We start from the raw sequence: 27385 nt of genomic DNA on the forward strand, positions 1-27385 counted from the left end.
TCTTTTCTCGTTCCTTCTTGGGGGTTCTCCTCTTCTTGGAGGGTCATCTCTTCTTTATCGACGCTCGGGTCGGTAGTCATCTTCTCGTGCCCTTGGAGGGGAGTAGTCCCTCTGTTTTGCTAGTTCATCCATTCGGGGGACCGCTTTGCACTTCGCCCCCCTTGAAAAAATCGGTGTAGGTGTTTGACCAAGATAATTTCTTCAATCTTATCTTTCAGGACCTGACACTCTTCGGTGGTGTGCCCACTATTCTGATGGTACCGACACCTGCGGGTACAGTCGGCATTGTCAGGGCTTGTAGCCTTCATTGGTGGTGGAATCAACTCGACATTTAGGGCTTCATCCAGGATCCTTCCCCTGTCGGTGGTCAAGGGGGTATACCTTGTGAACCGGCTCCCCCGGTTGTCTTTGCGTCTATCTCCTCGACCAAAAGATGATCAGCCTTGGCGCTCTTTCTCCTCCTTCCTTTTTCTCCACTGGCCTCCACTCGGGCCTGGTTGCGGAACTCTCTCAGCTCCTCCAACTGCATGAACTTGGCGGCTCTTCTCCTAAGCTCATCTAGGTTGGTGGAAGGCTGCATGCAAAGGTTATTAACAGTATCGGTCGCAAGGCCGTTAGCATGTGGTGCATGGCACATCAGGGCTCAGGTTTTGGATGCTTATAGCTACTTTTTCGAACCTGTCAATGAACTTCCTTAGGGACTCTCCCTTCTCCTGTCGGATACCAACCAGGGAGATAGAGGTAAGGTGGTGCAGTCGACTGGTGGAAAACTATGTCTCAAACATGGACAACAACGTTGTGAAGCTATCAACAGAGTTGAGAGGGAGTTTGGTAAACCAACTCAAGGTTCCTCCCTTCAACAACGTGGGGAACACTCGGCAGAGGACCGCGTCTTCCGAGGTGTAAAGGCTCATATGCGTGGCGTACACATCCATGTGCTCGATCCAAGTCGGTTGTGCCATCGTACCGCTACCTGTTAAAGCCTTTCCACTTGTCTGGAAGTGGTACCTCAATTATGGAATCGGTAAAAGGATGTCGACGGACCGAATCGAGGGTTCCAGTCGTTGGGGTCAACTTGTTCGGGTAGGACTCTCATCCACCTCTTGGGTGTGGATCTTGTCCTTCGGCTCCTCAACTGTCTTAAAGCCGGTGGGGGTGGTGAAGGACCTACCGACAAGGTTAGTCAGTCCAACAGACAGTCTCCATCCACTGAGCTTCCTTTTCATCTTTTCATTCTCCTTTCGGAGAGCTAGGATCTCATTCTCATTCTTTCGAGCGGCTTCACCATTCCTTCTTCTCATCTCAACCATCTCCCTCTGCAAAGACATTAACAGTGTCATCTGCTCAGCTTCGGACATTCTCTTGCTAGCCATGTTTCGGGTTGATACCATCTACTTTCTTCTTAACACAAATTCTCTCAGCCCCACGGTGGGCGCCAATTGTTCTCGAACGGGATTGGGTCCTAGAGAACTATTGAAGTTGCTCTTCCACTCCCTTGGTCGGTCGGATTGCACTTCGATTCCTCCCCTTGGAAGCTCCTTCCTCTCCTTTACATGTTCCACCTCTATGTCTTCTCCTAGCTCAGACTCGAATGGTACCTACAGAAGGCACTCCGACGCTTAAGTTAGTTTTAGTATTTGACACTCGGTTATCTAAGTATTGTTCAATGACGTACCTAGTTATATGAATTTGTGCTATTTATATTATTTTAGTGGGCATTTCTTGTTGAGCCAGATTAGAGAGCATGGGTCATGTTTAGAAGTGTATTACCTAGTTCTTGATTGATGATTAGCTTTACTAACTCTGCTTAAGCGTAATTGAATTTGTGATGTCGGACGATCCATTGATGGGCCGAGACATGGCATCGGTCGTACGACTCTCACCAGTACAAAAAAATAATTATATAAATTATAGTAAATGAAAATTAATTGATGAAGAAATTTTTTAATACTTTTATTTTTTTAAAATTTATATATATATATATATATATATATTTGAACTAGTGGATCTTATGAATATTAATTAAATTAAATATTTATTTATTTATTTTTAAAAAATAAATTTTTAATTTCATAATTTAATTATTGTCACATTAATCTTCTTTACAATTTTATTATATGTAATTTTTATATATAATATTATGTAATGAAACATTAACAGTAGAAAAATAAGTACAGAAACTAAAAAATAATAAGTGAAAAAATAAAAAGTTAATAAAATATGATAAATAAATAAAAATTTATGTAAACTAAAAAATAAATAAAAAAAATTATAAATAAAAAAAAAACTCTTATTTTTTTCATTTATTTTATTGACAGTAACAGTTTTGTGTTGTTTACAAACAAACTCGTAAAAAGTAACAATGACCAAAGTGTGGGCCCTTTTCCTAAACATGTAGTGACCACAATACATACATGGACTCCTAAAGTTTTTCTTTTTCAGATAGGTAGAGAGACAATGCTTTCTCTCTAAATAAAATTCTTTAATTTCTATATTTTTCACTTGTAAAAAAATTATTAAATATTAAATAATTTAAAAATAAAAAATAATTATTTAAAATTATTAAATATTAAATAATTTAAAAATAAAAAATAATTATTTAAAATTATTAAATATTAAATAATTTAAAAATAAAAAATAATTATTTATTATATTAAATAAATTAGATATTATTTTATAAATTAAAAAATATTAATATTTAAAATAATTTTTATTATAAAAAAGGTTTAATTACCTTTTCCGTCCCTATATTTATAGTCAATAGTCAATTTGGTATTGTGGTTTTTAAAAAATTCAATTTGGTCCCTAAGTTTTTTAAAATGTATTCAAAATGGTCCTTTATGTTAAATATCACCAAACGACGTTAAATGGTGTTTATGTGGCAGACACGTGTAAGTTACGTGGACAATTAAGAACTCTGATTTGGACAACACAGCAAGAAAATTCAGAGCAATTAGCAGAAGCCAATCTCATCAAAGACTAAATAAATAAAGGAAAACTGTGATGTTATAATAATATAAAGGTAAAATATGTAAAAGTAATACAAAAGATATGTAATACATTAGAAGATAAAGCACAAGCAGATTTTCTTCACTTGATGATACAGCTACATGATGATACAAATGCAGATCTATATGCACACATTTCCACCACAAACGGAACTACACCCACGAATGAATCACAAACTACAAGATTGCACCTCCGAATTCACTCGCACCACAAAATCGAGGGGAGCACACCTCCGAATGAAATCGAAGTAGGGAAGCATACCACAGAATCCAACGAGAGAGCAATCCTCCTATTAGAAACCCTAAATCAGAAATTCGAAATCCCCAATTTGAATAACCTAAACCCTAATTCAGTATTCACTAAAGTAATGTAAGCACCATCCACGTAATTTACACGTGTCTGCCACGTAAGCACCACTTAATGTCGTTTGGTGATATTTAACCGAAAGGACCATTTTGAATACATTTTAAAAAACTTAGGGACCAAATTGAATTTTTTAAAAACCACTGTACCAAATTGACTATAGCTATAAATATAGGGACGAAAAAGATAATTAAACCTATAAAAAATTATAAAATAGTTTTCAAATTGATATGTAATATTATTTATTTTAAATACTAATTATTTCTTGATCTATAAAATAATATTTTATTTAATCAATAACTAATTATTTTTTATTATTAAATTAATTAATATTCAATCATTTTCTTGTATCATCTATTCTGATGATGAGATATTTCATATAGTAGATAATTATTTTTTAAAAAATAATAAGTATTTAGGTTGCATTTTGTATTGGTTTAAATTTCTAAAACATAATTTTCTTTTACTAACCATTCACTTGTATCTCACACAAGTACTTTTTTTTTATGCAATTAATGGACAAGATTTATACAAAAAAAATAATAAAAATTTTATTTAAAAATGGCACAAATCATTACTTGAATGAAAAAAAAAAGTTATATTAGGAAGTGAGTTTAAGTATAACTCATCATAAAAAAACTTAGTTTGTAATTCACTTATAAATTGTAAATTGGTCTTATTTCTAGTCGATGTTGAATTTCCAACGCACCTCCTTACCCATAAACATGTGTAACCCTATATACACTTGGAAGCACAAAAAGTTTAAATGTAATAAGAGAAAATTGTCCATCACTATGAAACACCTACAACCATTGATTCATATCACAAAAATTGTTGGTTATTAATTCAGATTTTATTATTATTAATTCATATTTTATTACCCTTAAACTATTTTACCGTTATATTGCATTAATGGTCAATTTACAGGTCTGTTAGTATTTCTAGTTTATAGCTTCCAGTAATTGTAATTATTATATATATGATTGAGTGAATTAAAATGAATAAGATCAGTTTTGCAATTTTGTGCAATTACATTCAATCAGTTGCTACAATCTTTTGTCTTCTCTTATTTCCTTCATTTAGTTACTACAACTGTTATCAGAGCTAGTCTGTTACCATGAACTCTACCCAATTATCATTCTCTATCCTTGATGGAAAAAATTACAATCGGTGGTGTGTGCAAATGATAGTTTTGTTTAATTATCATGAGTTATGAGATGCACATAGTTGAAAATTTGATTCTTAAAACCTTTTTATCAAAAAATCGTATGTTTCCAGTAGATATTCAAATGGGTGATTTCAAGTGCTTGAATGCAATAGTGAATAATGAATCGTGGTTATGGCATTTACGCTTTGGGCATTTAAATTTTTAGAGTTTGGAAAATCTTTCCAAAAGAAATTTAGTGAATGGTTTACCCCATATTCATCACCCTGATCAATTGTGTGAGGCTTGCATTTTTTGAAAGAATAACAGAACATCATTTGTTAAGGAGTCTTGACGTGCAAAATTTCCTTTGGAGCTTGTTCATACAAATGTTTGTGGCCCGATGAACATATCATCAGTTGGAGGTAATAAGTATTTTTTAACCTTTATTGATGATTTTTCAAGGAAAACCTGGATTTATGTATTGAAAAGCAAGGATGAGGTATTCCACTGCTTTAAAATATTTAAAGCATTTGTTGAAAGAGAGAGTGACAGAAAAATTAAGATGGTGCGTAGTGATGGAGGAGGTGAGTACAAGTCTAATGAATTCAAGAGGCACTGTGAAGAACTTGGGTTGCAACATAACATAACTTGCCCCTACACATCTCAACACAATGGAGTTGCTGAGAGAAAGAATAGAATAATCATGGACATGGCGAGGAGCATGCTTAAAGCGAAAGGTATGCCAAATTATTTTTGGGCTGAAGCCGTAACATGTGCGGTATATTTGATAAACAGATCACCCACTCGGAGTGTTCCTAACACAACTCCGATTGAGGCATGAAGTGGATTCAAACCCAATGTGCAATTACTTATGCTCATGTTCCCAATGCAACAAGATCAAAGTTGGATGATAAGGCAGTGAAGACCATTTTCATTGGATATAAGCATGGGGGATACAAATTGTACAATCCAATGACAAAGAAGGTGATTGTTAGTCGTGATGTTACATTTGCCGAAGATGAGGAATGACAATGGAATGCAACAGCTGAAATGGATTCGAAAAAACGATATATTTATGTTTTGAACGATGATGTGGAAGATAGAGTCACTCTTGAAGCACTTGCAGTTCAACCTGAAGTTGTAATTCAACCTGAAGTTGCAACTCCAATTGCAACTATGATGGAGTGACCAAGAAGGCAACAACGACAACCTGTACATCTTCAAGATTGCAAAGTAAATCTTGATGATGAAGTTGATGACAATGGAGATTTGGTTCACTTTGCTTCTCTTGCAGAATCAGAACCTGTCAGACTTGCCGATGTCATTCAACACCCCAAATGGCAAATGGCTATGAATGAAGAATTGATGGCGATTGAGAAAAACAATATCATGACTCAAATTGGAAAGGTTGTTCCAAAATCAGAATTAAGGGAGGATGTTGGTTATTAATTCAGATTTTATTACCCTTAAACTATTTTACCGTTATATTGCATTAATAGTCAATTTACAGGTCTGTTAGTATTTCTAGTTCATAGCTTCCAGTAATTGTAATTATTATATATATGATTGAGTGAATCAAAATGAATAAGATCAATTTTGCAATTTTGTGCAATTACATTCAATCAGTTGCCACAATCTTTTGTCTTCTCTTATTTCCTTCATTTAGTTACTACAAAAATGACATCCAAAATGTACGCTAACATTCCTTGCAATTGCCATCAAAGAAAGAAAACAAGAAGGAAGTGGGATAAATCGTATCAGAATTACGAGGAAGAAGAAGTCGAGATCCCTAATTTAAATAGTTTTACGTTGGACTATTAGGGGCCTAACGTAAAACTCGAAATTTATGTCGGACTAACATACAATCTGACGTCAATGTTGAACATATTAAACTATTTTATAAAAAATTATGATCAAATTGAATTTAAAAAAAAAAGGATGAGATTAAATTTTTTAAAATCTAAAAAATGAAATTAATATTTTCTCTTAATATAGAAATTTAAAATATTTTTAATTCATAAATTAATAAATATATAATTTTAAAATATTGACCTAAAACTTTAATAATAAGAATAATAATATAAGTTTATTATATTGTTATTAGATATGTGCAATGCGCATATAAATTTTGAAGGAAATTTTTTTTTTATCACTAAAGAATAAATAAATAAAATGAGACATTTTAAAGGTATACCAACCTTGATATAAAAAAACTTTCATACTAAACTTCTTAACACTCAACCAACTGGATATCCAACATACTTTACAAACATCAACCAACTGAGTATCCAACATACTCTACAAAACATCAATCAGAATGATATAGACATGACAAAGGGGATATAGATATGATCACATCATAATACAAATACTTCATCCCTAAAAAAAATGAGAAAGTAATTTATTCTGTAAATAAAAAAGTAATTTTATTATGTAGAGTTTTTATTTTTGCGGGAAAGTAATTTATTCTGTAAATAAAAAAGTAATTGTATTATGTAGAGTTTAAATAAAATAAATCACAACTCTTTGTATCTGTTTAAAGAGTTGGGGTGGCAATTCTGAGATCCAAGTTCTGAAAATTAAAAGACGAAAGATTTCGCAGAAAGTGGCACGAAGTTGGAATTTGATTGTGGCCCAAATTGGAGTGGACTACAATTTCTAATTTAAATTGAAATTTTGTAGTATTTCTAAATTCATTAATTGTTAGATATTATAATTAAGAATTCATTATGTTGATACATTTTACTAAATAAATGGCTTCAATAGATAATATGCTTAAAAAAGGTTTTCAAGTATTTGCTATTTGTGTTGAAACCAGTAGGCATCTATTGTTTACAAGTGTAGCAAACACGTTTAAAACATGGCTTCTTCTACTTTTACATTTTATCAAGGTCATGTGCATCCAATATGTAATGGTATATAATTAACTATTAATTATTTAGATTTTAAAGTTAATAGTTAGAATATTGATAATTAATTATATATCAATTTAAAAATTATTTATCAATAATAAAAATTAATTTAGATATTAATAATTTTTTTATCTCTAAATATATTATTTGTGTGATAAGTTTAGTACGGGTGATTTGAGACTTAACTCAAGTCTTTCACTTTTATTTGTGTTACGAAAAAATTGTGTTATATTTTTTATGTTTCAATTAGTTTAGACATATCTGTTATGACTTAACTTACAGTTTAGGTAAAATCTTGTGTAGAATGAAATTTTTGTACAAAGTAGATATGAAGTTGTGTAGAATGAAATTTTTGTACAAAGTAGATCTGAAGTTGTAAAGCCAAAGTATAGATACAAAATTATGTAATATTTAGGATTATTTGATTATGCAATTTTATACTTAGAGTATTCTAGTACTCCTATTTACAAAATTCTTTATATTATTTTTTACTTTTCTAAAATTTATTTATTGAAATAATTTCTGTTATTTTTTAATACATATATGATTATGTTGTATTGTTTTTTAAAACTTTATGTAACTTTGTTTATTTATTATATGGCAAAATAACATGATTCTTGAACATGAGAAAAAAATATATCTACCACTCCTAAAGTCAATATATTTACTTACACGGTAAGTTTTCTAGACCTAACTAAGTTATTAATCAATAATAAATGAGAAAGCCAAGTTGAAACCTTGGTAATTTAACTACTAACTATTAATGGTTAATTTAGAATTTAAGATAGTTAATAGTTAAAATTTTGGTAACTAATGTTAGATATCAATTTAAAATTTATTTTATAAATTTTATTAATAATAAAAATTATTCTAAATAGTAATAATTTTTTAGTTTATAAAATAATATTTAACTTAATCAATAAATTTTTTTGTCTTTATAATTAGTTATTATTTAATAATTTTTTTATAATGATTTATTTTTTATCAATAATAAAATAAATAAATAAAAATATTTAAGGATATTTCAATATAAGATCTAATCACATTACATATGATCCACAAGATCCAAATAAAATTTGCCCAAAAATAACAAACAGTTTCAATAAAAAGTAACATAAGCGAGGCATAAACACCTGCTAATATGCATCCCCTAAGTCAAAAGAAAATGAAAACACGTAATTAGCATATGTATTCGAAATTGTTTTGCTATTAAGTCGGTGTATAATAATATAATCTGTTGTGAGTATATATATAATTGATAATTTCTTTAATCAATACATGTTTTGGGATTTAGATTTGTGTATGTTTCTGAAGTTAGTCATGTACAAATAATCCATTTCTTTTGGAGTTCTTTTACATTATCTACATATTTCTTAAAATTTATCTAACCAGGATTGTGTGATAAACAATTAATCTTATATAACTCCTTTCACTTATCTTCTTATCAGATAAAGCACTAAGTTTCTTAAAAATAGTAGCTTGAGAATGTTAGATTTCTTTTATATGGGTATTTTAAAAAGGATTAAATATATTTTTTGTCCTTGTATTATAATATGAAATTGATATTCGTTTCTGGTTCAAACTTTAAATCATGGTATCTATAATATCAAAATATTGGAATGAATCATTCTATATCTGAAATGATTGTTAATTTTTTTTTAAATTCGTTATTGTTTTAATTGCAGACTGATGTTTACTATAAATACTTTCAATGGGTTGATGAAGTGAAACCTCAAATTGAATTAATTTCACCCACAAAAGAACATATTTCAATCATTTCTATGCTACAAGCATCTATATGGTTTAAAGTTTGAATCAAGACAAAAATCAATTTCGTGTTATAATACAGAAATAACAGAAAAACAAATTTAACCCTTTTAAATTTCACCCCTATTTAACCTTTTTAAAAATCAAATTTAGGACCTAACATTTCAACGAATAATTTTTTAATTAGGTTTTTCACTTTTTTTTTTCATAAAAGTGTGTAGAAATCTTATGAAATATTCTTTTTACACTAGCAAAAATAAATGTATTTTAAGGTCTGTGTGTTAGGATTTTTATTATATTATTTTTTATTTATCTAAAATTTATTTATTGAAATAATCTTTGTATGTAGTGTATTAATAATAACAATAATATATTTTTTAATACATGATTATGATTGTATTGTTTTTTAAAATTTAATGTAACTTTGTGTATTTATTATATGACAATATAAGATTCACTATAAGAAAATTATTAAATAAAAATTCATTTAGACAAAAAACAATTAGTTAATATATTGACTAAAATAGAAACTACTTTAAAAACTAAAAAAAATATAGTTTCTAAATTATTTTCTATTATTGTTAAATAGTTTCTAAATTAGTATCTATTTAGCGATCAATGTTTTTGTTACTAAATTTAAAATATAAATAATTAGTAGTTAAAATCTTGGTAGCTAATTAGATATCAATTTAGAAACTATTTAACAATAATATAAACTAATTTAGAAATCAAAAGTTTATTTAGTCTTTAAAATATCTCTAATTTAGTTAATATAACAATTAATTATTTTTTGTCTTAAAAGTGATTTCTAATTAATAATTTTCTTGCAGTGTTTATACTGAGAAAAAATATATATATCAATCACTCCTAAAGTCAATATATTTACTTACACACTAAGTTTTCTATACCTAACTAAGTTATTAATCAACAATAAATGAGAAAAGCCAAGTTGAACTACAATGAATAATAAATGAGAAAGAGTGCTGTAACTTTTGAACAAAAAATGTTTTTATTTATTTATTTTCTCAAGTAATACCCTTTAAAAAAGAATAAATAATAGTAGATAAAAATTATAAAAGCATAACAAATAAGAAAAATAAATAATTGCATTAATCCATAATTGAAATGAAGATTTAAACAGTGGTTGTTGTAGAAACAGAGAGATGAATGAAGAGTAAAAGCTGAGGTAAAGGAAAAAAGAGGAAGAAGCTTTTGTTACTGAATTCTAAGAGAGTGATTAAAGTGGTGACAGTAAAGTAAAGAAAGTGAACCAAACACACAGAAAAGGGAAATGCCTCACTAATCCCTATAAAAATCTCATCACTCTCTTCCTTTATCTTTTTTATACACCCTTTTACCTCAAAATATATACATAAATATCAAAAGTCATGATAATTAATTAAAAAAGTTATCTAAAAATATCAATAGAAAGAATGGATGGTTCTAATTCCTTGATGAGATACACACCTTAATACTTTTCCCTTTTCTATTTTCTTTTTCATATAAAATAAAACTATAAAAAGCATATATTTTTTTGTTAATGGATATATGTTGTATGCTTCACATCACCCTAAGCTACAATTTTTATACAAGGTCCATATTAAAACTTTGGTTTATTTTCCAAGTTTAATAAATAGTTTGCAAAAAAGATTAATATTTTAGGTTATCTGGGAGTGTAATTTTGTCTTGTACAAAGAGTGTTTTGAGTTTAAATTTGATTATTTATATAAATAAATAATAAAGATTAAATGAATAAATAATATTAATAATTAATGAAAGAGGTTAAAAATAAAACATAAAATTTTAAACAAAAATTTGAAATATGTGCATTAATATTAGAAATAAATTTAAAAAATGTATAAATTTAAGATAAATTATTTTGAATTTCAATAGATTAGAGGTTTTATGGGAACAGAAGGAGAGGCTTTTAAAAATGGAATGGGAAAAACATTAGTTTAATTTAAATACTTTTATATAACATGATAATTAATTACTTTTCAATCACAGATTATTTTTGTGAAGCATCCAAATATTATTATTTTTGTTTTTATAGTATAATAACAGAAAAGTATACTTATATATAAAATTTGATGTAAATTTAGTTTTGGTGTCTTAAATTAAAAAATATTTAGTTTCTCAAATTTCAAACAATAGTATTTACACTAAATTTGAGGAAATATTTTTTTAATTATTTTAAGTCCTAAATCATAAATTTGAAGATTTAAAATTGTATTTATTTTTAATTAAAATATTTAAAATTATCCTCTTTTTTTCAAATTTAAGGAACAAAATTCAATTTATACTGTAAATTTGAGAAAGTAAAAACATTATTTAATCAACAAATCATATCTTAAAAAGGATATTGTGTTGCATCTTCTGTCATCAAATATAACTTAAAGTTTCATTATATTGATAAAAGATTTTAGTTGCATTAGCTATGCCTAATGAGAAATGCCAAATATACACCTAAACAAGTGAAGGAAAAAAGAGATAAACAAAAGAATAATTATATAAAATACTGTAGAAATAAATAACATAGTGTACAACAACTTGATTTCGTTAATACAATTTTAAAATCATTTTATTTTAAATAAAAAAAATATTTTTTCCAACTGTAATATAATGTAGTTTTATCAACATATCAACACGTTTTTCCAGTATCACAATAAAAAAAAAGCACACTGCACATAAAAGTGATATATAATTACAGTGAGAACCAATGACTTTTATCATTGCAGCTGAAAATGTAGTTATGAATCATTTGTGTGAATCTCTGATTGGAACATATTATTAGGGCTCACACCCCAAAGAATAAGAATCAGAAATTAATATTTATCTTATGCTGAACCAACATTTATTTTCGATAAAAAAAAATGTTACAGGTCTATCAACTATTTTTTTTTATGGAAAAAAAAAAATATATATATATAATTTATTTAAGAAGTGATCAAACTCTTATATAAAATATAACATCATACACGTAACTTTTCAAATACAACAAATCTCATAATTTTATGGATGTACAATAAAATCATGAAATAAAAATTTTGTTTAGAGACAAAAAATAATTAGTTGTTATAGTAACTAAATTATAGACTATTCTAGAGATTAAAAAAAATTAAATTTTAAATTAGTTTCTATTATTGTTAAATGGTTTTTAAATTGGTGTTTAATTAACAATCAAAGTTGTTGCTACCAATTATTTAGATTCTAAATTTGGTAGTAAAAATTTTGACTGTTAATTAGACACCAATTTAGAAACCATTTAATAATAATAGAAACTAATTTAGAAATCAATTTCATTTTAGTTTCTAAAACAGTCTCTAACTTAATCACTATAACAACTAATTATTTTTTTTTTCTATAAAAATTGGTTTTCATTTTATAATTTTCTTGTAATGATATGAGCACCGACCAATCAAAAGTTACCTACATGTCTATCAAAGTGCCACACATATTGGTTCTAATGTTATTGTTTTACACAAAGTTCTGCATCTTCAAAAGTTTTCAAATTATGACATCTATATAAAGACATAATGGACCCAACTCTATCCAATTTTATCAAGAAATAAACCGATAATTGTAAGAACTTAGTGAAACCCTACAAAAATTCAAAAGCTTATTTAAGTTTTCCTTAGCTTAAGAAATTAACCTAACAGTGATATACAACTTCAAAAAATAAAATTGTCTTTGTCTTTGTCTTTTATTTTCTGTATTTTTTAAGGGGTAGTTTATATTTTTAACAATTAGATTAAAAAAAAGTTGAAGTAATGTGATTATAGTGAAAGGAAAGAATGAAAGCAGAGAGAGAGTTAAATTGTGTTTAGGGTTAAGAGTTGTGGAAGCTTTTGGTCTGACAGATGCATAAAGAAAATTGTAGCACAAAGATGGTCTGAGAAAGAAGTATGCAGTGTGGTGATAATTGATGTACAAAAAGCATTCTCTGGGCTCAGTTGTGCATAACATGATTGATAGACACATTGGCACAGCATGGATATAATAAGAGCAACACAACAAAACAAACAACTCTATAAAATATGTCAGAGACTACTCACAACAAACAAACTCTGCATCTGCCTTTACTGGGATGAAAATAGACCTTTCAAAAAGAAAAAAATACATATATCCTGAGGTTAGATGCACCAAACACTCTTCAGAAATAATGTGTTTGTGTTCACTCAATGCTGGATTTTGAATAGACCAATCTCTTACCTGCTTTCTTCTTCTTGCATATATAATCATCATGTCTTCATGGCCAGTTTTAAATGACCATTCACCAACCTTCCTATTATTCTAAATTTTGATCTGCATGTTTCTCTTATCTTGATATCTTGATTGGTGTGTTAATTCTTTGAATTTCCTTTTTTTTTATTTAATTTGTTTGCGCTTGTGTTAGTTGGGTGGGGTTTGGTGTGTAGTTGTTTAAAAGGTGTTGTGTTGTATGTTAGTTTTAATTTTTTATCAGCAATGAGGATTGAATAATAGGAACCAGTTAAGGGGTGGTTCAACCCTTATACATACCTAAATGTATGTTAGTTTTAATTTTCTGTATATAAGTTGGATCATCCTAAAGTGGTTCATATGTATATATTATTTTTTGTTGATAATTTTTTTTTCAATTATTTCCTATGTTTTTTCTTTTCTTTTCTTTTTCTCATTTGCCCTCTTTTAGATTAGATCTGGGAAGCACTTTTTGTATATGTGAAACAGTTTGTAAATCTTCTCTGATAGTTACCATAGGGTTTAATAAATTCATTCAAGTAACATGAAAAAATGACCTGTAATAGCTTTTATAATCTATTGGTATTGGAGAGATTGCACCCACCAAGGGTTTATATGTTAGTTAGCATAAAACACTGTCTGCAAACAAATTTGAACTATAAGGTATGAGAATGAACCTTAGTACGTGGTTAGAACACATGTTTTAAGTAGGAATATACTTAATAGGAATGAACAAGGTGTTAGTGAAATTTTGTATTCGTATATAAAAAAATAATCTTTTTAAGGAGAAACTTCATATGTATAAAAATCTCTGAAATAAACGGTAATTACAAGAAAATTAGTCGTTGATAGATTGAGATAAGTACTTGTTATATGTACTTAATTCAAGTGTAGAATCAATACAAGAACGTTATGTTCTAGTAAGAAAATAAGACTAAGAGAACTTCTACCTGCTATAGCTTTGATCGGTCATATTACTTGTTTTTTCTCTTTTCTAATTAACTGCTTCACTTCATCTTTCTCTAATGTTGCTTATTTATTCCAGTCAAGCTCTCCTTTCTTCGTAGGCTCTTTGTCAGAGGACACCTACAAGTGCTCCAACGCTCAAGTAAGTATTCGGTATTTGATGTTTGATGTAATTAATACGCGATAATGACATATCTTTTTTTCAAAAGTTGTGACTATTTTATATGTTTATCATGAATTCATATTATTGGGCTGAATTAAGATTTGGATTAAGATTAAGAACATATTACCTAGTGTTTTCGTACTTAGGCTCGTTAATCCTCTTTTGGTCTTAATACATTTTGGACATGTCGTTCGATCAGAACTGAGTAACGAAACTTCTGGGTTTTCGTCCGGTTTCGGTTCCGACTGTACACATTAATTAAAATTACTACCACAAAAGTTAAGAAAAAAAAAGGAATAATATGAACATAGTTCCAACGGGATAAGCAGCTTTTGTGAGAACAAGTTCTTAGTGTGAGGACAAGGATTGCGTTGCTATGACAAGAAACACTCTCATCTAGAAATACTAAAACGTTGAAGAAGGACAATGAGAATGATTGATGATTTTTTTGTGAAAGGATGTAAAGATGAATGAGCTAGCATATGAGACAAGAATAATAGGTGGACAACCCAATTCATGGTCAAACTTAATTCAGAAGGAGGAAAAGACTTATATATTTTAATAATTTAATTATAAATTATAATTATAATATATTCTCACATATTTCTGTCATTATTTTATGTACATGTCACCTATTTTAATTGTGTGAGAAGGACCTATGGAGTGGAGGGGTATCAATTAGTCTCTAAAAGATTAATTTAGATAGTAAGTAGTTAAAATCTTGATAATTTGATATCAATTTAAAAATTATTTTCTAAACTTTTATTAATAATAGAAACTACCTTAGATATTAATAAATTTTTAGTTTATAAATGGTATAATTAAGTCAAATAGTAATTAATTATTTTGATCTTTAAAATTAGTTTTTTTTTAATGATTTTCTTTTAGTGGTTTTTCAATTTTTCCAATTAGTACACGAAAATCATGCATTATCGTTGGCAAAAAAACGAACACGAATATGAAAAAATTGATGACTAAACGTTGAGGTTGTATGGGTTAAGCAATTGACGTTAAACCTTTGGAAGCAAAGTTTATTCGCGTCGTTTTTAAAATGGAAGTTATTTGTGTGAGCCAAGCGCACGATAAACCTACGAAAAGCAATGAAATTGTCTGGTTCATACCGATGTAGATGGGGACGCACTACCATCTACATGAACGACACAAAAAAGGAATTTTGAAAAATAATAAAAAAATATTTAAGATGTACGTGGACTTTGGGCTGACACAAATGTTTGTAAAAAAAAAATATTTGTTGAAGTTCCTGAACTTGTATAACAATCTCATTTCAACAAGTAATACTATCACTACTAAAAAATCATTACATAGAAATCAATCTTTGAGACAAAAAATAATTAGTTGTTATATTGAGTAAATTAGATACTATTTTATAAACTAAAAAAATTATTGATATCTAAATTAACTTCTACTATTGATAAATAGTTTATAAATTGATATCTAATTGGCTATCAAGGTTTTAGGTACCTTAGATTCTAAAGTTGGTAGTTAAAACTTTGCTAACTAATTAAATACTAATTTAAAAATTATTTATCAATAATATTTTTAGTCTCTAAACATTACGCTCCCAAATTCCTCTCATTAACACTGTTTACATTGTTTTCCATATCGTATTTTCTTTATTATTTAGGTGAGACATTTGAAATTGGTGAAAATGTTGAGATATATGATTATGTGTAATTGTTGTAAGCCCAACCCACAAAAGGTGTTGTGTCTCTTCTTCTTTCACTATACATAAGGCACACACTTTGTTATTCCCTATATTCAATATTAACTTTTAATGGCTATTAAACATGTAATGTTAAAAGCATTAAAATAGTGACAAGGGACATTCAAAATCAATATTTAAAGAAGGAAGATACTTGCTTATCAATCAATGTAAAAAAATAAATGAAAAAGGAATTTTTTTTTTTTTTATCAGCAATGAAAAAGGGAATATACTACTTATACATTAGTAAAAGTAAAACAAAAAGTCATCTTTTAACTATGTGCCATTAAGTTTAGGCAAAAATTTGAAGACAATCGTTTTATTTTTAAAGAAGTTCAATTTTGAAAGATAATTATAAAATGATGGAAAAGAAATTAAATTGGGATCATTTAGTTTGACATTTTTTTTATTCATGTGCAATGAATACATTTAAAAGAAAAAAAATTCTAAAATATCTCTACAAGAAAATCAATTTTAAAAACAAAAAATAATTAGATGCAATAGTAATTAAAATAGAGATCATTTTAGAATTAAAAAAAATGGTTTCTAAATTAGTTTTTATTATTGTTAAATGGTTTCTAAATTGATATCTAATTAGTTGTGTTACAAAATTTAGAATCTAAATAATTGTTAAAAAAAAAAAATAACAAAATTGTAAATGGAAGATGATATAAACTAATTTCTTTACAATATTACATTATTGTGTAGAAGTTATTATTCTTATACTAATACTTATAGAAAGAGCCCTAATCAAATTTAAGAAAACATACATACGTCAATATTAAGGAATGACAAAGGATTATTATTCTCTTAGTAGTGAGTTGAGTTGGTATTTTAAACTCGTTAATCTATTTTGAATTCTAAAGGCAGGATGGAGAAAATTCTTAAAAAAAAGAAATTAAAAGATTAATTTTTTATATATTATATTATTTGAAAGATGTAACTATAAAATAATATTATAAATTAAATCATTAACAACGAAAAATTAAATGTTAATTATTAATTATAATGAAGTAATTTAACATGATAATGGTCATTTTAATTGATCTAATTAAAAATATTAATCAACAAATTAATGGATTCTGGTTTTAACCAGCTAATATATATATATAATATATAGTTAGAAAGTTTCTTTTGAGGAAAATAAAATAATTCCACGACGGATCATTACAAGAAAATCATGAAATAGAAATTAATTTTAGAAATAAAAAATAATTAGTTGCTAATAATGACTAAATTAGATACCATTTTAGAAACTAAAAAAAATGTTTGGTTTCTAAATTAGTTTATATTCTTGCTAAATCGTTTCTAAATTGATATCTAATTAGTTTACCAAGGTTTTAACTACCAATTATTTAGATTCTAAATTTGGTAGAAAAACTTGGTTATTAATTAGATATCAATTTAGAAACTATTTAACAATAATATAAATTAATTTAAAAACCAAACATTTTTTTTTATCTAAAATGTCTCTAATTTAATCACTATAGTAACTAATTTTTTTTTTCTAAAATTAGTTTCAACTTTATGATTTTCGTACTAAGTAAGAAACCCTAGAATGCATGTGTTGAAAGACATATGAGCTTATCCGTTTGTAGCTGAAGAACCAAATTAGGAGAAGTTTTAAGAAATGGTGAAATGTGCCACAAATGTTAGACTGTAACTTTGTTTTGATCTCTGAATGAAAATTGTGAAAGGAAAGTATGAAGAATGGAGAAGAGAAAAAGTGTGTTGAGGATGAGAATGAAATCTCTGAAAGATTCCGTATATATTATTCACTTGAATTCAATATATGAATAGGACAGAGAGAATAAGAATATGTAAGCAATGGTACAAATGAATGTCTGCAACTATTTCAACTCACTGACATAGACAACAATTGAGACTTGATGTAAGTTTCAATTTGTCTCTCACTTTTCTCCATTCTAACTCAATCATCTTTTTTATGCTTTCTCCAACCATCTAAATCATGCATAGGGTTAAGTTTACGTAACACATTCGTTAAGATTTTCAAAAACAGTTTATGCAGGTCTTTTGCAATTGTTTTTCTTAAAACTTCTCTACAGTTTTGTTTTGGGTGTTTATGTCGGTTGGCTAGTAGACTATCGTTTTTTAGAATTTCGATATGATGGAATATTAGTTTTATGTGATGATTAAGGGTTAACCAATTTCTTTTATACGGGTCCAAAGGATTGAGAAATCGGAATTAAAACTAGTTATATTCTTAGTTTTTATTCTAATTTTAATTTTGTTGAGACAATATCGTTATTCTTTTTATCAGTAATAAAAAATAAATAAATGGGAAAACCACTTCAAGGATGGTCCAAATATCATTATGGTATGGTCAATCATTACATTTTCAGGTATTGATCGCTTTAGAGCCTGAAGTTCCGTCATGGTTTTATTCTTAAAAGACACATTTAAATGTTAAGAGATGAAGGTGTATAAAAATTTGTTATTGGTCTCGATTTCTAAGTAATGTAAGACTATATTGGATGTACTAAAACATGTCTCGTAGTTGAGGGCTAAGGAAACGCGTTTTCGACTCTCATAAACAATGTCAATGTTTTGACCTCAAGCCCATTGAAATAACATCATTAGGTTCAATCACCACATCTGAGATATTGTATGCTTCCATCACTATTTTTTTCACGTGTCAAAAAAATAGAAGAGGAATGTGTGTATAAATTGTCTTTGATATCGACTCCTAAATAATGTAGGAATATATTAGGCATATCGAAATAGTTATATTTGCAATTATTTTAGAATTGGAACTTTTTTATTTTTTTATCAACAGAGAATAAATAAAATAAAATGAGAGACTTCAGTAATATCCCAATCATTATACAAAAGAAAACACCAAGGTCAAACTGTTCAACCCCTAATTAACATAGAACATACAGAATATAAGAAGATAGGCTCACACCAAACCATAATAACATCATCCCTCATAAGGCCCTAACTACCTTCCAACTGCAAGCAAAAACAAATGCAATTTAAAAGAAACATCTCCTAAAAACAACCAAAAACTCACAAATAACTCTCATCCTAATTAATACAACAAACAAATAACCCTTAAACCCTAAAGTTTAGAGTTTAGGTTTAGGATTTAGAATTTAAAATTTTTAACCTGACTTTCCACTACTTGTTGTGAACGGGTCGAGAGGCACATAAATATAAAACTTTAAAAACACTTTTATTTTCTTTTCAAATGTACTTAGATATTATTTTGGAACAAGATTGTAAAGAACTTAAACAATAAGAAATTTAAAACCATTAATTTAACAGAAATTAAACTATTTAGCATTTATAATTTGAGTCATATTTTTCATACTTTTGAAACTATGCTCCTTTAGACATGTACAGCTGGTGGATACACATACATCATAGGCATCATAATTGGTGGAACAAAAGTCACTGTTAAGAACTGCCCAAATATATTTCATCATGAGAATCAAAAGTGATCTCCCATGAGGTATTCAACACCCACTATCAAGAACTAAATACTGAATTACATTAAAAATATATATATAAAAAGTTCAACTTTTAAAGTTATTATTTCAAAAGAATAATCATAACAAATAAACGTAAAAATCAATGTTATAAACCCAATTGTGTTCCAAACAGGCTCTGATAGTACCTATTCTTTCAATCATGTAATAAAATTGCAGAAGAAAAAAAAAAGTGGTTGCACAATTTCACAAAACCCCTTTTGCTTTTTCCTCATGCTAACATGCATCGTTTCTTGATTTGATGCCAAAATGGGGAAGGTGTGAGGAGAGGAAGCTCAAGTTTTGATAAGATGCAATTGGATTTTGCAATGTGCAATGCAACTGGGTGTGTGAGAAAGGTGTGAAACTCCCTTTAAGGGAAAAACTTGAAGTTTGAAAAGAACAGTTCATTGTGCCTCGGAGTTTAGTTACTGTTATTTTGAAGTCTCAATCTGGTGAGTACAAATTAAAATGCTTAAAAAAATGGTCCACATAAAGTGCAGTGTAGTCTTAGCCTTGAAAAGAAAAAAGGATCCATTTGAGTCGTTATGGACCTGATCAACAAGCAGCACTTTTATGTACGCAATATAATAACTTCGAGGCAAAAGCTTAGCAGCCACAATATTTTGTGAGATTAACAACATAAAGTTGAAGGTGTACACACCCACTATTATGGTCAAAAAGTTTCATTTCCCTTTTACACCTTTTTTTGAACCCGCTTTATTCAGTAATAACAAATGCTGTGTAATTATTTAAATCATTGGTTTGAGGATCAAATCAGGAAAAAGCCTTTCGTATCTTCACATTTTGATGTCTTTAATAATACCCTATACTATATATATGAATACATATATGTAAGAAAACTCAATATTCTAGCTCTCTGATCCTTCTTTATGCATCATAGATATGCGCATGCATGATATTTACGCAGATAAAATGAAAGAATGGGCAAAAGGGGTGATAGGAAGGGAAGGTTTTGGTGTAGATGTCATAGAATTGAGTGTTAATACCCGAAAGATCACTGCATGCACACTGAAACATATTTTGGAGAGAGAGAAGAAGAGAATAAGGTCTGACTTAAGGGAACATGGGAAAACGCCAAAGGGAATGAAGCCAATGGTCACCGCCCACTAAAAATTTGGGTATGTCTGATGCATGAAGAAAGAGAGAAGAAAGAAACAAGTTTTCCTTTGAAGTTTGAAGAAGGCGTGCCCGACACCAACCCCTCCTTGTGGCTCGCCTTTTCAAGTTCTCCCCAACATGGATTCTCTTTGCAGTGCCAAACCCATCACTTCTCTCAAGAGATAGGACTAGATTCTACTTTCACACTTTTTGCTCCTATCGTCATCTTTAAAACCTACATTCCTCACCAAACCATTTCTTTTTGCCTTAACATCCTCGTATTCACAACTTACACTGCCATTAATTCATCACTCTTCATTAGGTTTACTTCATCTATTACGTTATAGTAGGTGTGTGTATCAGTTTAGTCAGATGTGTTTATTACTTGTTTGAATGAGGTTTTTATCCAGTTTTGGAGGTGATCAAGGATTATTTTTTGATAAGGATTGTAACACATTTGAAATGAAATGGTTGATATTTATTTATTTATTTTTGTTAATAAAAAAATTACTGTCATTAACTCATCAGTGTTCATTAGGTTTATCTTCCGTTTATAAACTTCTTTTAACTCAGATGTTTCTCCTTTAAAAGAAACCAGCTTCTTTTGCTGCTGCAAGTTTCAGATTGGTCATTCAGTTCTGTTTCTCTGTTGTCAAAACCATTTGTATGTTGAACTGTTAGAACAATGGTTCTTCCAAATAAATATCAGTACTTTCAGAAATTAGTTTCTAACTTTCAATTGGAAAATGTTTAATTTCACAAGCAAATAAACATTTCTAGACGAATATACTCTTTCGAGGAATAAAAGTGATTTTGGAGTCGTTCACGAATTAGAAGAATCACTTTATTTCATAAGCTTGACAAGGTAAAAAATTACCATAGAAGTTATGGAACTACAACTAGCTAGCTACCACCACTTCATCATCCCCAAATGGATTAATCAAGTGAACAAATATTGCTAGTTGGGTATGCAATAATAGTTTTATTTAACTATAGAAAAGAGATAAAAAGGAAGAAGAAAAAATCTGTGGTTTAAACCAAGCAACTAGGGTTGTTGGTGAATGGGGAAATATTTGAAGAAGCATATAATATGAATAATGGTGTCTGCTTTCTGATTTGCATGAAAAATTTAAGAAAGCAGAGATGGTATTGAATTAATGATAGAAGCTTTTTCCCTTTTAAAAGACTCCACTTCCACTCTTAGTGCCATCATTGCAGCTGAGTTGGTGGGCATGCATGGGTTGCTTTAACACCCTTTCATATCGACTTTGTTTATTCTTTTTTGGTAGGAATGAAGGAATTCCTTTGCTTCATCACCTTCTATATTTCTCTTTCTTTATTCATTCATTCATTCATTCTCACTCAGCCCTTGTGCCACCACTTTCCCACACTTTGACTGTGAGAACAGTGGCAAATTTTAAGAATGGTTAATTAATGCACAATCAACAACAAGGGCACGTGCATTAGTCTTAAGCCACATTAACTGTGGATAATCAAGGCTAAAAGGAAGAGTGAACAGCAATAATGGTTTTAGTGATTGCTCCAAATCTGCTGTGTCTGTCTTCAAACGTACGTTTTGCAGCGTTAATAATCGACACAACAGTAACCATGACAACTGTTATCGTTGTCGTCGTCTATTCGGATGGATGGGCACGGTGCCAATTTAGATTCTCTTTTTTCACAGTTCAATAATAATAGAGGAAAGATATGTAGCCATGTTAAAAAAATAAACACATGCTTTTATTTTGATTACAATAATTACTTAAAATTTCATTAATTATGGTAAGATTATAAAATTGTGTATACTTCTTTTGGGTTTGTCTTCTCATACGAAAGGATATTCCAAGTAGGCAAGGGTGTGTTTTCGTTATTTTTGGTATTTTATATACAGGAGAAAACAAACCTGCAATTTGGAATGAAACCAACTTCTAAGCTTATATATACTTAACTTTGTATCCATAAGAAACTAGGGGGAAGTTACTCTCTTTTGCATAGATGTTTAAGAAAGAAAAATAATAATAAAACTTTCTAAACTTGTTAAAATGATTATAATCACAAACATGAAAAAAGTAATAAAATACTAGGCTTAGGTTCTAATGAAATATTCCTCCTGTTATGGCATAGGTTTAAGAGCATGTATAAAGTTGAATTTTGTAATACTCAATTATAAATAAACCCTGTTCCCATAGCAGTTGGGACTTTTTGGATATTGTGTCTGAGTGTAACTTAAAAAATATTAATATGCAGTGAGACATGGAACTAAACTCCTTCAATGTACATCATTTACTCAGGTGTAGTTTTAAATGTACATCTGAAGCATGATTTAATCTGAATACCTAAAATTCCAAAACCTAATTAATTAGAAATGTTTGCAATAGCAGTTGGTGTAGTATACCTGAGAAGAAGTTACGAACTTTTCTGGGCTTCAGTTTGGTGTGGTGATAAAACTTCTGCTTTGGGCCTCAGCTTTTGACACCCATTAAGATGACACTTTTATGCATATGCTGCTTTGGGTCGTGACACACACTGAACATCGACCATCATATTCCCAAAATGTTTTTGTGAGTTTTCTTCACAAACCTCACATCATCCATCGTGTCAATTGTCAAACATCGATCATAGGGTTAATTTCTTGATGTGATATATGGACTATGCCTTCTCCCAGTAATGTCAAAAAGTTACCGTAGAAATTAAGGTAGATATATTTGAACTTTATGAATTATATTATTCGTAATATCATTTTTGAAATATTATATTTTTTCTGTCAAATCAATACTTTTTTCAAAACAAATTGCATAGATCTTGAGTACATGAAAAGAAAATGACATAGTTAAATTGATATAATCAAGTATGTACATGTTATAACATTCTATCGTGAATTAAAGAAAAAAAAATTAAGATATTATTCATATGAAAATTGTTATCTCCTCATATTTGCTTTATTTATAATTATAATTTCATTTTATTATTTGTAATGATACTATTTTTCCCATATGTATAAAACAAGAACAAATATTTTACAATTATTAATAAAAGACAACACATTTTGTTATATGAAGAATTGCTTAACTGTTTATTATAACATAACATACTTTCAACTTAAAAAAATAAAATGATTAATTACTGAATTTTTTCTTTATATATTATTTATTTTATTAACTTTTATTCAATATTTAACTCCAAATTACACTGCGCTCTAGCAAAATATAAAAACTTTGCACATTGTTTAATAAGAATTTTATTGGTTGTACCACAAAATAAATTATTTCCATAATTTTTCTTTTCAAATACAAAGAATCAAGTCCAATTTATTATTTTATAAATCTCTCTAAAATATAATTTAATTTTTTTAAAACATAAAATTTTGTTAAGAAATTTAATGATCACTAAGCACTTACATTAATTAGTTAGAGAATATCTTAACTTACTCAGTGGTTTTAAGCTTTCACAATTTAATTATGTTAAAATTAATCAAATTTTAGGTTAACTATATTGAGATTTGACAAGTACGATTAATCGTATTGACCTCTCGACTAGCCTTGAGTTGAACTCATAAAACAAAAAAATAGTTTTTTTATTTTTCCTATATATTAATTGTGAAACCCTAAGAGTAAATCTTTGTTACTTAGAAAGTACGGTACCCAATTAGCATCAGATACCTTGTCCTTGTGAACTCAAAGTTGCTCGTTAGCTTCAGTTTCCCTACATTACATGCCCTCCTCTGAATGGGATAACTTTCTTTTCAGGACCTCGTTTTCCTTTCTCAGTTTCATGATTTTCTGTTTAAGCGTTTCTACATGCCAATTTGCGGTCATTTCTTGCTGCTGGTCCACCAGCTTTCCTTTACAAATCAGTACTGCAGGGTTCAGAAAAGCTTCCCATTTATTTTTAGGAATAATAAGACGAAACTATGCTCAAAATATAACAATAAATTGCTATTGAACAGAATACAGACATGGGAATAAAATCAGCCTTACATTCCTTTTCCAGATTTTGGATTTTTCTGTTTAATTCGTTTTTTTCTTCCTGTTCAACCGAAAGACATTCCTTCAAGTCCTGAACCTCAGAATTATCTGTCAGATGATTAATGATGAGCAAAACAAACAAATCTTCAGCCCACATGACCTAACATAAAGATATATCAGAAACTTGAGGCAAAGAAAATCCATGCATTTTACTGGTAAACAAAATGCCTTACATTTTGATTCCACTTCAACATGCAGTTGGTCCAATCTCATTGCTAGAACCTGCATATGACTTTTATGTGCAGCTAAATCTCCATGGAGTTGGCTTATAGTTGCTTCATATGTTGCTTTCTCATGTAGAGATTCCCTGAAAGAGGTCACCCAATGACCATCAACAGAACAAAACATTTAAGTTCAGTGATTGGCATATTTTTCCGAATAAATAAATTAGTGGTTGAAAGTATATAGTCCCTGAACACTGCAAATTATATCTAAGGCCACGTATGTGCATTTATTCAGTTAAATTAATCCCCATATCAATGATGTCGTGAATCTCTATGAATAATTTGAGTTCGACAATTAACCATGTTCGATTGTCTTACGACTTTGCAACTTCTCAATTTGAAGACAAAAATTTCACTCACTTATACGTCAGCAAATTAGAATCATTGGATGTGAAGATCAAACAATGCATATTTTATTTGGATAAATTCGATGTACGCCAAATATGACTTATTTGTGCTCGGATATGATAAGCCTATATGATACAATGATTCGATTTCTAATAATATATTAAAAATTAAAAATATAATAAGTATATAATTATAATTGTAAAAATCTAAATTAAAATCATATTTTCAGATATTGTCCAAATGAGAATTATAAATTATTATTGTTATGCATTACTTTTTATTATTTACACATAAGAATAACACTATCAATTTCTGTACTTTTTAAAATAATTCATAAAGAACAATTTTACCCTTTAGTTTATGAAGCAACAATAATTATATATTTCTATATCAAATACTTACGTGGTTTAGGGTTAATAACTTTTTTTTTTGCATATAAATGATTTAAAGGTTGAATATTTTATCATATATATTTGACGAGGGAAATAAATAAAAGTATTAGTGTTTATATGTTTTGATAGTCCATTGAGTGTGTTGGTGAAGTATCTTAAAATATTAATATCTATTAAACATGTATAAATAAAACGAATTAAAAATGAAACTTCATATACTCTATTTAATGATTGTAATTTATTTATTGCATGAGTATATCAAATCCCGCTTCAACATGGAAATATAGATACCATATATGTAATTTTTCATCCTTCACGGACTAATATATCTTTGAAAAAATAATTGACTAACCATTAAAATTTTACTGAATCTGCAAAATATACTCACTTAACTTGAGCTTCCAAACACGCAATTTGTTGTTCGTATTCTCGCTTAAGCAATTCCGTATCCTTCCTATGTCCCTGCTCCAAACACAAAATCCGAACCATAACATATCACACAACCGCGTTGCTAATATTCTCTTTCACAATCAAATCACAGAGCAGAAGATAAAAACAAAAACTCGGAAGCAACTCACGTCTTCTTTAAGCGAAACTTCATTTTTCGCTCTCTCCAATTCTTCTTTCAAATTCAGGCATTTTGTACGGTAATCAAGCTGTAGCGTCACAACATGCTCAATTTTAAATAAAAAATTTCAGAAAATGTTTCCAAATTTAAATTGCAATCACAAGTTAGGTCACAAAAAATTCTGTAATCGAAGTACCTGATCCGCTAGATTCTTCAAGGACTCCGAGTACAGTTTTGCCAACCTGTCATTTTCTGCAACACTACAAAACAAATTTAGCAGCTAAATTACAACACGTGAAAATTTTAAATGTGTATTATTATAGTTACGAACCTCTTTTGAGGGCGTTGGAAGCGACTTGGAGTGATTCACGCATCTTGAACTCTGCGTTGTAGTTGGATTGCAGCAACTGCATCTCCGAAATGCCGCTCTTAGCATCCTGAACAGATGAACGCAAAATTGAAAAACGAACAAAAAATCAAATGTGTTAGGATTATCATTGATGCTAACTGAAAATCAATAATAATCAGATTTTACTAAAACCTCGTAGATCTGATCGAACGCAGAGAGAAGTGACTCCATTTCTTCGTCACTGGTTGCCGCCATTTTTGTTCTTGTTTGTTGTTCCCTTAACAAATTCAAATTATCTATTTTCCAACTACGAACGAGTGATATAGGTTTCGGCCAGATTTGAGAAACGGGCTTTGGCCCAGTTCTCATTCTCATCTTATGGGCAATTTCTTCCTGCACGTCCAAGTTTTCTTCCTGCACCTCCATAGAAGATGTGAAATGATAATTGTGCCTCTTTTTCATCTTTTTCATTGACACCCTTGTATTTTTAAAATCCATAAAATATTCTTCCGAATTCGAGAATTTAAAATAAATTGTATTCTGAATAGAATTCAGAAGATTTATGGATTATATAATTTAAAATTGAAAAAAAAAA

The 27385-nt window shown here is 28.9% G+C and overlaps 1 protein-coding gene across 1 annotated transcript; it reads right to left on the bottom strand.

Moving 5' to 3' along the window:
* Positions 1-24437: 24437 nt before the first annotated feature.
* Positions 24438-27174, bottom strand: LOC137821222 (protein At-4/1). Its single transcript, XM_068625709.1, has 8 exons — positions 26983-27174; positions 26773-26878; positions 26638-26693; positions 26452-26529; positions 26262-26335; positions 25083-25216; positions 24862-24957; positions 24438-24740 (listed from the first exon to the last, which is right to left on the bottom strand). Exons 1-8 carry the CDS (start codon positions 27163-27165, stop codon positions 24592-24594), a joined length of 876 nt encoding a protein of 291 aa, XP_068481810.1. The 5' UTR covers positions 27166-27174; the 3' UTR covers positions 24438-24591.
* Between the last annotated feature and the right edge of the window lie 211 nt (positions 27175-27385).

This window comes from Phaseolus vulgaris, chromosome 9, assembly GCF_000499845.2.
Source record: "Phaseolus vulgaris cultivar G19833 chromosome 9, P. vulgaris v2.0, whole genome shotgun sequence".
In the NCBI taxonomy this organism is placed as follows: Eukaryota; Viridiplantae; Streptophyta; class Magnoliopsida; order Fabales; family Fabaceae; genus Phaseolus; species Phaseolus vulgaris.

What these genes read in the sequence shown, in the direction of transcription:
- LOC137821222 (XM_068625709.1), bottom strand. Translation starts at nt 27,165, where the DNA reads ATGAGAATGAGAACTGGGCCAAAGCCCGTTTCTCAAATCTGGCCGAAA. An exon ending in TGTTTGGAAGCTCAAGTTAA is followed by an intron (nt 25,217 to 26,261) that starts GTGAGTATATTT and finishes GACCTCTTTCAG; the next exon opens with GGAATCTCTACATGAGAAAG. An exon ending in TGTTGAAGTGGAATCAAAAT is followed by an intron (nt 24,958 to 25,082) that starts GTAAGGCATTTT and finishes ATCATCTGACAG; the next exon opens with ATAATTCTGAGGTTCAGGAC.